The sequence below is a fragment of the Hipposideros armiger genome, unplaced genomic scaffold (genome assembly GCF_001890085.2).
Source record: "Hipposideros armiger isolate ML-2016 unplaced genomic scaffold, ASM189008v1 scaffold_91, whole genome shotgun sequence".
Taxonomy (NCBI): Eukaryota; Metazoa; Chordata; class Mammalia; order Chiroptera; family Hipposideridae; genus Hipposideros; species Hipposideros armiger.
Window position 1 is genome coordinate 1,678,251 of NW_017731441.1, and position 12,862 is coordinate 1,691,112.

Sequence of the window (12,862 nt, forward strand, 5' to 3'; positions counted from 1 at the left end):
AGCTCACTGAAAGATGGTAAAAGGTTATTGAACAAAATGGGCAATATATCATTGATTGATCTTTGTTCTTTATATAAATGACCTTTGAAAAACATAGACAAAATACGCATGACTTTTCTGAAGACCCAATATTTCATCTTAAAACTTAGCAACTCTTTTGGTAAGCAAACGTTGGCTGAGCCATTTAGAGGTTGAATTGAGGTTCAAGTATAGCATCCCTGTGAGTGTAGCTCGATTTTATGGAAATGGTGGTGGGGCTTCTGGATCAGTCAGACCTTGTTTGAGTCCCAACTACTGCTTTCTAGCTGGTGGGCCTGGGTCACCTCATTTCAGTGAAAGTTCCTGTGTCATAGAGTTAGTGTAAGCATTAAGCAAAACTCGTATAAACTGATTGGAATTGAGTGAACACGATAAATGCTAATTACTTTGTCTTCTGTCAAAATAAAAAATGAACACTAGGCATTTACTGTTTTTACTGTGCACTTAAATATTAAAGGGTTAAAATTTTTTTTTAACCTCTGTATTAAAGCATTTCTAGTGCAGAAATGAAGCAGCAGTCTTTGACATGGTGATGAAAAGAAGGGAGATCAGGATTATATAGTGTCCAACAGAAATGAAAAACCCAAAGGACACCCCTGCCTTTCTAGGAGGGTGGGCTATGTTAGCATGCACTTTCCTAAAACCATGAAGCATGTATTCAGTTATACTCTCTGCCGTCTACTCGTGGGATTACAAATTAAATAGAATTTCCACAAAAGCGAAATGCAAGGATTAAATTTGTATTTCTGAAAAATTTTTAAAGAATTATTGATGCAGCAATGGGAGAGATAAACAGAAAGCAAAATTATAAATGTTTTTTTATCTTTGTTCTGCCTCCCCATTTTTTGGGGAGATTGATCCTCTAGGATTGGTTTGGAAGTATGGATAGGGAGTGAACAATTTTAAGGAAAGATTCTAACTAAATATTTCTTCTCTGGAAGTGAGGATCTGTCCTAAAGATGATATTTAAATCAACTAAGACTGTTAAAGTTTTCTAAAATAAGACTTTGAAGGGAAATGCTTGCAAGTCTGGGCTGTTTATCCTCTCTTCTGTACTGTTACTTTAATGACTGTGTCAGAGCTGAAATGTAAGTGTAGCATTTTCCCACAATAACAGGGAAAGAATACAGATAAATTTCAGAGTGGGGAAACTGCTTCCTCCATGTGGCGTGTTTCAGAGCTGGGAGTGGGTGTGCACTGAGGTCATGCTCTGGCAGTGTGATCCTTGAGAGGGGACGTGGCAGGATGCACTGCCTGTGTGCCCTCCTGAGGTCTCTGAACAGCGGGAGTCCCCACTCTGTCCACAAGTCAGACCCCACTTCCGAAGCGTAAGTCTGTGAATTGAGACGAGGATGGCTGGTAGCTTTTGTCAGTGTTCATCGCTTTTGACTCTGGGATCTTAACTTGTGACCCCTTTCCTGCTTCCCTACATTTGTTGAAGTTTTGAAACTGCCACACTGTGGGTAGATTAATCTATGTTTATGTTTGAATATATTTTTTAAGGATCGATTTAAGTGTAGTGCTTTGAAGTTTTCAAGTCTTATTTGCAGTCTTAGAATCCTTGCATTGTGCTAGTTTAAATTGTGAGTGTGAATCTTGTGAGTGCATTTACAGAACCACCAGCTCTAGAATTATGGCTAATATGTACCTTTTGCATTATCATATGGTAGTAGACATCATATGTTCATGATTGCCTATTTTGAATGAATTACGGATTTCATGATTTAGTTTGTAAAATGAGTTTTGTTTTTTTCAGTACTCTAATTGTTAACTTTAGCTTGGCTACATGATAATTCCCTTTATGTGTGTTCCTTTTGTTGCTGTCTTGCAGCCCACAGTGTCATTTCAGTAAATACAGAGGAGATACACTGTATAAGGATTGCTAGAATCAGTAGAAATTGAGCTGAAAGAGCCTTTGTTTTGTCAAAATAGCTGTAACCAGCGGTTTTGTTTTATTGTGCTAAATTAAAAAAAAAAGCCTAAAATAGTGACCTATAAAGATTTACAAATTTCTGTTTCCTTTCTTAACTGTACATGTTCTGATAAGAATGTCATGTGAATATTCAAAGCAGTTTTTTTTTTTTTGCTTGCAAAAAGTTTTCATTTATGTTTAAAGTTGTAGGGGCTTTTGGGGGGAGGTGATTAGGATGACTTGTTTATTAGTTTTGTTAATTTTTCTCAGCCGTAGCTATAGTTAGGAAATCTCAAATATAATCCTGAAATATCAAAAATGACCTGAATAGACTTCTCTATGCTTTTTCTTGTGGCAGAAAAGGCCCTGCATGGATTATATTTAAAGGAGTTAAAATATACTTTTAGTACCATAAAAAATTTTATTTTTATGGGACTGTGTTTGATCAGTTATTCAACATTTAAGAGAAACACTGTAAAATATAAATTGCTCCTTCTTAATTCTATCATTTTACTCATGCTTTAGGAATTGACAGAATGAGTAATTTGAAGAGATGAGCATTTCTGAGTAAGGATTTATGAGGAGTTTGGGGAGGGCACTGTGAGTGTGAAAAACAGAGCAGTATTAGTGTGGTTGGAGGGGCCAGACCAGACAGGGTGTGTCCACCCAGGTTCCAGGGCCCCACTTGGATTCAGCTGTCCTGCTAGCTATGAGAATGGAGGCAGTGGCTTTCACTGGGTGTCCTCATCTGTAAACACGCATAATGATACCTGTGTTGCAGGCCCAGAGTGATGTTTATGAGAATCATGTACAGAAGCATCTGCTCTGTTGCCCAGCACAGAGAGCTTGTCCACTAGCGTTACTCCCTTCTCTCTGTTCTCCTGTCTGCTGCTCTCACTTCTGCCTGAGCGGAGCAGAGGAGAGAGGCTGGAGGGAGGGCAGTGGGAGAGGAGGCAGCACGTGAGAGTCAATCCTGGAGCACTCCTCGCTCATCCACCCATGTCTTGTGGGAAGCAGGGCTGAGGAAGGGAAAGGGTGAAATAACAATAAATGTGTAACTGCAAACAGGTACTCAGGGATACTGCTCATGGCTTTGAAATTACCACAGCCTCTGGGGTCAACACTGGACGGATCCACAGCAACATTCGGAAATACCACTGTTCCTGGTTTCAATAATCCCTGCCTGTAATTCCCCTGAGAAAGCCATTCTTAGAAAGCACAAAGTTATATATCCAGAGCTGCTGAATTTTGTGTGGCTTATGAAAGCATGCGCACACACACAACCCAGAACGGTTTGACAGCTTCTGTAGTGACGTACTTCAAGTCGCATCACCATGATGGCTGTCTTACGGGAAGAACATCATTATGAAGCCTTGCTTCTTATAGAAATGAAAACATGTTCATTATATATGTTCAGTTTTTATAACTAGGATGATGTGAATTTCCCCTTTTTTGTAATTTGCTTTGATTTTGATAATATCTCCTAAATGTATGTGTATTTATTTATTTAAAAGGTTGATTTTTAAAAATATGTGTGTGTGCATATATATGTAGATACGTAGGTAGTTAGATAGTAGGTACTATGACCAACATCATTGCTGTATTTTTATGCAACCCAGGAACACTCTGATTTTCAGTGCAGTGCACCTTGCTTACCAGGCTACCTGAGTGTTCATAAACCTAAATTTAGGTAGAAGTAGTCTTCTGAAAAGGTCTTACATGCTTAAGAAATGTAAGGCTAGTTTCCTCATGAGTCATTAATTTATTTTCAACCTGCTATTTGAAACCTTACATTTCTAAGTTGGTGTGGCTAAGGAAGATGATTTCCCCCTTAGATGCATTAGCAGGATCAATGTGAAACCATTTGAAGGTGGGATAAAAGGTGGAGAGTGCTGACACCAACGCTTATTCTCACAGCCTCCCCACATGAAGTCATTTTAGGTTGAACTATAGGAAACTGTCATATTCACCACTTTTGAGGTAGCAATTTTAAATGGTTTAGCCTAAATATTGTATATATTTTTACCAGGAACCCTTAGTGTGACTGGTGTTACCAAGAATCTTGGGCAGGATGTCAAGTAGAGCTGGGTGGGGTGGGGGGAGAGGAGGAGATGAGGAGGTGGACAGTGGCTGGGTCCCTGAGTTCAGATTCAGATAACCTGCACAGGACCGATACATTCAGTTATTCTGCAGGATTTTCATATGTTATGACTTCATCTATAGTGCTCTTCCCAGTAGGTGACATGAGGACTCAGAAGTAACCCTACTCTTCTCAGTGAGTGACCTGAGCTGGTGCCTCCTTTTCTCCCAGCCTCTCTGTCCCTCAGTTCCTGATGTCTGGAACAACATGTGCAGCACCAGTGAGGAACACAGTCCTAGGCCCTCACATGGACCCTAAACATCATCTGTCCTGCAGTGGAGACACAAAAACGTAGCGTTTAGTCATTGCTGTGAGTCATAAGTGTGCCAGTGACAGAGGTTGGCTCCCATGACTGCTGATTGGCACTCTCAGGGCAAACACAGTGTGCACGATAGTGGAGGCCTCAGGCATTGTTGGTTGTAAAGGTTACGTGAATAATAGTGAAGTTGATGGTGAAAAAGGAATAGGAAAACAATTAACTTCTTTTTAAGCTTCTTTAATTTTTGAAAAATACTCAAGTTTCCTCAACCATAAATGGGGATAACTTTCTTCTTCCCATATTGTGAGGATTAAATGAAATGGTGGTGTGAAAATGGGTTTGAAATTCCAAAGCCTAAATAAGTATTAATTATTTTATGTGCTACATTGTACACTCTGAAGGTCAGGGACCAGGGCTTGTTTCTCCCACAGAATGCTTTAGGGTGTGGGTGCCATTCAGGGGGTGTTTGGTGGACGGATAAACGTCCAGAGTGTTAGCACCTTGATGCGGTTCATTGTCATTTTAAAGCATCTGCTGCTGCTTACGCTTTTTACCATCTTGAAGTTTCCAGATAATTGAAATCTGTTCTAGGTCTAAGAATGTTTGCCTACATTTGAACATTTCTAGATGAAGTTCATTTGCTGAAATGGCCTTTCATGAGTGGAACTGCATAGGAAACCACATGTATTCTATAGTATGCACAGTTGTTTTTGCTCATAATCAGAGAAATAACATGAACCTTTTGGGGGTTCCTTCTTTGGCATCTTGAAATAACCAGCATGTGTTTGGCTAGAAAAACTGTAGCCTTTGAAATATCAAAGATGCTCTGTTACATTTCACAATCCTGATGATAGCTAGTGGGGATAAGAGAGCGTCATCATGCTGAACAGTGGCATCTTCTTTCATTGCATGGCTGCTGGTTGCTCAGCGAGGAGCTGGGAGAGTTCATGGAGATGAAAGGTGCCAACAGCCCGGGGATTCTTGTGTTGACCACCGGCCTCAGCAAACCGTTCATGCGCCTGGATAAGTACCCCACGCTGCTCAAGGAGCTCGAGAGGCACATGGAGGTACTGCTTGTCACGTGTCTGTCACTTGGAATCCATTAGCCACTGTCAAAGAAATTATTATTATTATTATTAATGATTTATTTTAGAGGCCAGAACCAACCAAAAGAGTTTACCAAGGGTTTTAAATTCAGTGGATTTTCAAAATGATTTTGTTAAATATTAAGTTTTTTCTCCTTATCCCAGCTCTATACAAAACCATTTGCTCCTTCATCTCCACTGCTGGTGATAGAAGAAGCTCTAAAAGGTAGAAAATGCTAATAACATTGAGGTGTCATATCAAGAATATTTAGCTACAAATATTAAGTGTGTAAGTTGTAGGGTAATATAGTGAAAACATCATTTAATTAATAATGCATTTATCTTATTTCTGAATAACAGGCCGTGGGCCTTGCAGAAATTTGGGTTCAAGTGATTGTTTCGGCTAGGGGTTGGTGAACTTTTTCTGTAAAGGGCAGGCCATCTGTTCTTCTCACGACCCCTCACCTCTGCTGTTCTGCTGCCCGAGCAGCAGAGGCTGTGCGTAAGGAGTGGGCGTGCTGTGTGCCTTCTTCATTCCCCACAGCAGACGTTGATTTCCTCACACCTGTCCTTGGCTTCTCTCTTCCAAATTATCATTTTCCCTAAGCCTACTGGCTCCATGATTCCCTTAAAGAATAGGAAGTGGCACTTCAATGCTGGGAAAAATAGGACATGTTATAGGTTGAAAATTATTGGACGATTCAAGCTAATGTACATAGTGCCTTTTTAAGGAAAAAACGTTTGTTTTTGAAGGCTAATGGTGTGTTTATTTTATTCAAAGGATTATCATCCAGATAGACAAGATATTCAAAAATCCATGACTGCCTTCAAAAACCTTTCAGTAAGTAATTAAGCATATTATGGAGATTTTTCTGAGACATTATCATGGCAAATGAATATAGAAAAGTTGTTTATTACCTAAAAAAGTTAGGTGATAAAAAAATTGTGAAGTATAATTTGAGTTTAATGGAATAAAAATAAATATATAGTAATTTCATGGCTAGTAAATTCTCATGCTTTACTGGGCTATGGACACCAGAAAAATGAAATAGTAATTGTTTAAATTTTTAAAAGCCATCATATAATTGATGCTATAGCTACTTAAAAATGATTTAAACATATTTTTAACCTATAGCTAGTGTCTTTAGTGATAGAGTATGAAATGGAATACTGGTGGTTCCGTTTTATCTGTTGTCATATTGTCTGTGTTTCTGAAATATGTTTCTTAATTATAGCATAAGTGATACTTACTCTTTTTCCCCCTCTCTTTTCAGTCTTCTATGTTGGCAGACACTAATAAAATCAGAAAATATTTTTCTCGTCCAGTCTATATTTCTTTTTCTAAAATTGGCAAGATCTGCTATATTTTTTCTAAAACAGCGTTTCTAATTCCAGAGCAGTTATGTGTTTTGTGTCTCTGGACTATTTCATACTTATGAATTAAACAAATTGTTCAGTAGATTATCTTTCTTAAGCAGTAACATATAAAGCAATATGGTCAAAACTTACGATTTTGGAAGTTTCTGTCTATCTTAACAGTGTTCTTTTGTGTGTCTCAGGCCCAGTGTCAAGATGTACGGAAAAGGAAAGAGCTGGAACTGCAGATACTGACGGAAGCTATCCGGAGCTGGGAGGGAGATGACATTAAGACCCTGGGCAACGTCATATACATGTCCCAGGTCATGATTCAGTGTGCCGGAAGTGAGGTACTGCCGTGCATGTGTGTGCCATGATGGTTTCTGTTCCACGATACAGAGAGCAGATGGGAACAGTGGTGTAAGAACCACAAGAGAGGACACCAGCCATGTGCTCCTGAACTAACTTTGTTCGTATTCCAGTCTCTCAGTTGTTTTCCCTGAAACAATTAAAATGCCTTGGATAAAAATGGAGTTAAGAGCTAAACATAATTTGTATTAAATATATGTTTTCTAAATGCTTTTTAAGTTTCCTCAGTGTCAGTCAAGATTGTAAATACTTTAGAGTTTTATGTTTTTGTGATTATGTAATATAAGATTATAAAGGAATATTAAATAATGACAATATTTAATAGAGCTATCTTATATCATAATTTGTTGTCTACCTTTTGTCTTTTGCCAAATATAAAAGTGGCTTCCAGTATATTAGAAAGCCTTAGCTGATTGTGGAGTACTTGACCAGTTTAGATCCAGTCAAGACCAGTTATGGTCAAAGTCTGTATCCACTGAAAGGTAGTGCCCAGACAGGACTTTAGTTCCCTCATTCGGAGTCCAGTTTTACAAAAGTCTACCACAGAAGTCTGTGTCTGTCTGGGCACGGGCTCAGTACTAACCCTGATGTTCTAGGAAATCTGTTTCAATAGTTAGGTCATTATGCTTTTCTATTACGTATACTAATTAGCATTCACTCATGGGAATCATAGATTTGATTTAAGTGAGAGGTGAAACCAGATTCTTGTGATATCTCCACACAGTGAAAATTGAGCAGTTTGTGTTTCAGTATCTACATGAGTTATATGTTCGTTGGGCCACTAAGCTAGTACCTCTTTTTGAATTTTATTCTACCTGTAAAAAACTAATTAACATGATCAAAATATGCTAACGACCCATTTCAAACATGAAACTCTTAGGGCAATAAGAAAACTGAAGCTTCTACTTTCAGTATATATCCGTTCTTGCCTATAAACTTTAAAAAGGATATATGACCCCTCTAGGGTACAAGTTTGGGTACCATAAGAAATCATGACTTTTTCATAGAGACTACCTTGATCAAAAAACCCATATTTTCCAGATTATTTTTAAATGCACTTTCAACTTTTATTTAAAAATCTATGGAAGCATTTCCATAGTGTTTTCTTTATGATACTAGATCTACAAAAATTTAATAGGTGCTACTCAAATAATGATTCAAAGTTGTGGTCATGACTGAAAAGATTGTAATCAGTTGTAAAGATTTCTTTTTGGTGGGGCTTCTCAGAGCCTGTGCGCTGAATATTCATAGTGTATGTTGTGCATCTTCAAGAGGGAAATATAATAAGTAGTTTTCAACAACTTCTTTAAGGTCTAGGACCTCTTTTACAAGGCACTTTGCATATGGCTAGTGCAAAGAAGTCTGCTTGGGGATACTGCTTCCTAATATTTCACTTTTGTGGACAGTGGTTAAATGGCAGCTTGTGACAAGGGCTGTGTGTGTTTCTCTTTCTGAGCCTCCTTTTCGGTTGGGAATTTCTGTCCTTCATTTGTGGTTTCCGGGGCTTTTCTTACCTTATTGAAGTGAATGACTTTTTTTTTTTTTTAATTAAAGATATTATTGGGGAGTTGGGGGAGGAGAACAGACAAGTTGCTCTTCATTTTTGTTCTTCAGTCTAGTTGTGGAGGATGTTGCTTCGTTGGCCCATGTTGGTATTGTCATTGCGCTCTTCCCGGGTGAGACAGATAGGTCGCCAGCCACTGGACAGCCGCTCACGGCAGCTTTATGGTAGCCCACTGCAGCAGGGGCTGCAGCCTATGCCGTCACCGGCGACTCACGGCAGTCCAGCTCCAGGTCGAGCTGTTGTTCACCATCTTATTGGGTTGTCGGAAATGTCATAATGTATTTTTTCTATGTTTTTCGTTGCAAAAATGCGTCATCACTTTTCTGACAACCCACTACCTTTAGAGGGCACAGCATTTCTGGCCCTCATGTGGGATTCGAACTGGAGCTCTACTACTCAGAGCTGTCATCCCAAGCCAACTCTTAACCAATGCACCACTCGGCTGGCCTGCGAATGATTTTTAATAATACATAAGTAATGTTTTTTAAGTCTTTCATGTAAACTAGATAAAGTTTATGGAATGGATACAGATAACACTGAGTTGACATATCAGGAGTTTTAGGAAAATGCCAGGAGTTAAGAGACCAAAATTGATTTTAACATTTTATTCTACTCATCTTCTAGCGTGAAGGGTCCACCTGTTCCCCCGCAGCCCACTAAAATTTTACAAGTTCTTCTGTTCTATTTTCTCTCAATCACAAAAAGAAAATTTCAGACTAGTTAAAAAGAGCTAGTGACAGAGCTGAACTCCTTAACCACATTTTAAAACAAGATGTTACATGGGCTACTCGTGAGTCTTAAGAATTCACTGTAATTTTGTTTCCATTTAATTGAGCTAATGAAATTTGGTAGAGAGAAATACCTAAGCAGGAAATATATTGGGTTGTCGGAAAAGTCATGATGCATTTTTTGCAATGAAAAACATAGAAAAATATGTGATGACTTTTCCGACAACCCAATGGTATAATATTTTGTGAGGCCTAATATAAATATTTATTCTCACATCTGTAAGTGTATGTTTTTTAAAAAATTATTTGCGTTTGTTCTTTTACATTAGGAAAAGAATGAAAGATACCTTCTACTCTTCCCAAATATTTTGCTAATGTTGTCTGCCAGTCCTAGGATGAGCGGTTTTATATATCAGGTAAAACACGTTTTGAATTTCTATTTCATTGTTTATTTTGGATCTGAGAATCAATTCTAGGCATACTTTGAATTTTTGCATTAAATACTGTTGGGTTGTCAGAAAAGTCATGACTCATTTTTGCAATGAAAAACATAGAAAAAATACTTCATGACTTTTTCGACAACCCAGTACATATATCTGTTCATGTGTTGTGTGTAGTGTTATGTGTAGAGTGTTATACATTGAAATATGTACATTCAGAGCTCAGGCCACCAGTACGACCTGTTTCCCCACTCTGCACAATTTTCTGAGTGCTGTGGCCCACAGTCTCTGTATCGTCAAGATTTATTTCTGGCTTTGAGGGACATTAAAAAGCATTAAACCCATCAACAACTGCAGTGTTCTATCCACTGGTGTTGATTTGCTAGGTTAAATACACAGCTTTATTTCTGTAGGACTTCTCAAAGCTAACACTTTTGTGCACTATGACTCTTGGAAAGAAGTGTGCAGTATGTAGCGTTTTTCAAATTCACTTGACCACAAAAGGACCAGGGACTGTGTAATATCTCACAGCCTGGGCACTGCTGACGTGGTGGACTGGATCCTTCCAGTCCGTGTGCTGTGGGATGTTCAGCAGCACCTCTGGCCTTCTGCCTGACAAGTATCAGGAGCACCCCCTTTCTAACACTGCCAGTGTCCTCTGCGGGGCAGCACTTCCGCCTTACCTTGCTGGGAACGGCTGCTTTTGGAGATACTGAGAGAGCCCTGCTTTTTTGCAGCTTAGCCTCAAACACTGACAGACTTGGTTGGCCATTGGGTACCATGGGGTATCCATGGAGACATTTGGTCCATGTTGACCCATCTGCCTAACCCCATGTGCTGTGACCAGCTCGGCTACTGAGGCAAGGAGGATTAATCATTGGCAGTATAGCCACAACACAGTCATTGGACCAGTAAAACGTGATAGTAGTTTTTCTGTTTTAATCTTGTAATCCAAAAGTGAAAATAAATGTCATGGCTGTTCGAACCTAGGGATGTTTTCTTAAGGGTGGACGATTTTTTTTTTGTTTTTTAAGATTTTTATTGGGGAATTGGGGGATGGGAACAGCTCTGGGGAATTGGGGGAAGGGGAACAGACAAGTTGCTGTCCTTTTGTTCTTCAGTCTAGTTGTGGAGGGCGTTGCTTCTCTGGCCCATGTTGGTATTATCATTGCGCTCTTCCCAGATGAGGCAGATCAGTCTCCGGCTTCTGGACGGCCGCTCACGGTGGCTGCTGGCTACACACAGTAGCCCATGGCAACCCACTGCAGCAGTGGCTGCAGCTTACACCATCGCTGGTGACTCACGGCAGCCCAGCTCCAGGTTGAGCTGTTGTTCAGCATCTTAGCTGTAGAGGGCAGTGTCACTGGTCCTCATATATGGGATCCGAACCGGGGCCCTCTGGCGTCCCAAGCCAGCTCTTAACCAACGCGCCACTCAGCCGGCCCAAGGGTGGACGATTTTGACAGGACCAAATATCAGGGACCTTTTGGCGTGAACCAGATGTTTCAGTGGACGTTTTGGACAGAACCAAATGTCCTGCAAGGCCATCTGCAGCCCTTTTCTGGTATCTCTCCATCAACATTTTTCACTTCAGTTCCCGAGTCCTCTGTTTTAGAACGGACAGGTCGGCTGCTGTTTTCTTCATTTTGTGCAGTGCCTGCCCAAGTACGGACTAACTCCCCGTCTGGTAGACAACCAAGGATAACTTGTACTGTTCCTCTTGCTCCAATTTCCCCCTTATTTTGTCTTCAAGCGTGGAACCTCTTCTGCATTTCTTTGAGGTACATCAGTGTTCCTTTCCACAAACACAGCATTTAAAGTAGCTACTATAGACTTTTTTTTTATCATAGTGTATAATATCTTTGTGTCCTTGTGTTTATGTTTAGAGTAACATAAGATGGAATTTATTTTTGTTCTAGTTTGCTGCTCTGTACCCTTTTTGCTGGCTTAGTTTCTTGATTATAGGAGTATGGTTTCTTATTTGAGATGGAGGTTTTGCGTCATACGTGCATTTTTTTATACGAGCTTTTGTGGTTTACAAATGCAGTTCTGCTGCCATTTCTAAGTTTATTTAATATTTACTTTAATAATGGTACCTTCTTTACTACAAAAGCACTAATTTTTTTTGGGGGGGTTGTCTTTTTTAGGGAAAGCTACCAACAACAGGAATGACAATCACAAAGCTTGAGGACAGCGAAAATCATAGAAATGCATTTGAAATATCAGGTGACAAGCACAAACTTTGTGGATGCTGTCTGTCGCGGTGATGAGAGACAGCTTGCCATTTGTGTGCAGATGCTTGTGGACTATTTCAGCGGGCTGCTGTTTCAGTATTGTTGAATTATACTCCGGGTGTGTATGTGCATGTGTGCACTTTCTACCTGTTTTCCCACTTCAGCCTGTTTTTTTTCATCTCTTTTAGGGAGCATGATTGAGCGGATATTAGTGTCATGCAACAACCAGCAGGATCTCCATGAATGGGTGGACCATCTACAGAAGCAAACAAAAGTCACATCTGTCGGCAACCCCCCCATTAAACCTCATTCTGTGCCATCTCATACCGTAAGGACCCTGCTACTTCTGCTTCTAAACTCCAGGGGCAGCTTTTGATTGACTTGTCAACAAGTGATCAAGTAATTTAAAGTATAATCAATATCTGGATCAAGAATGCATGATATTGCCTGGTATTTCTCTGCAAATATTTGCTTATCTCCATCAAATAGTGACTTGCTTCACAATGATCACTCTTGTTTTTTTTTTTTTTTTTTTTTTTTTTTTCAGGTGTACAGAACAATGCCATAGTTACCCTTTTCACCCTCACAAAGTAACAACCCCCCTCCCCCCATCTGTTGCCCTCCCACCCCCAATATCATGCTTAGTTTCAGGTGTACAGAACAATGCTACCTAGGGCATTTTTCTCAGAAACAGAAAATATAATCCAAAAATTTATATGGAACCAAAAAAGACCAC

At 39.6% G+C, this 12,862-nt stretch overlaps 1 protein-coding gene across 11 annotated transcripts in view; it reads left to right on the top strand.

Annotated features, from left to right (window-relative positions):
- The window catches only part of ARHGEF7 (Rho guanine nucleotide exchange factor 7), a 133,852-nt gene that overhangs the window by 91,505 nt on the left and 29,485 nt on the right, over window positions 1–12,862 (top strand). For all 11 annotated transcript variants that reach the window (XR_002124319.1, XM_019644783.1, XM_019644781.1 and 8 more), the window contains 6 exons: window positions 5,279–5,417; window positions 6,217–6,276; window positions 6,995–7,141; window positions 9,782–9,868; window positions 12,040–12,118; window positions 12,315–12,454. Coding sequence is in view for 10 of the 11 variants with exons in the window: in XM_019644783.1 (XP_019500328.1) it covers window positions 5,279–5,417; window positions 6,217–6,276; window positions 6,995–7,141; window positions 9,782–9,868; window positions 12,040–12,118; window positions 12,315–12,454 (652 nt within the window). In the remaining variant the exon portion in view is untranslated. The remainder of the gene's footprint in view (window positions 1–5,278; window positions 5,418–6,216; window positions 6,277–6,994; window positions 7,142–9,781; window positions 9,869–12,039; window positions 12,119–12,314; window positions 12,455–12,862) is intronic.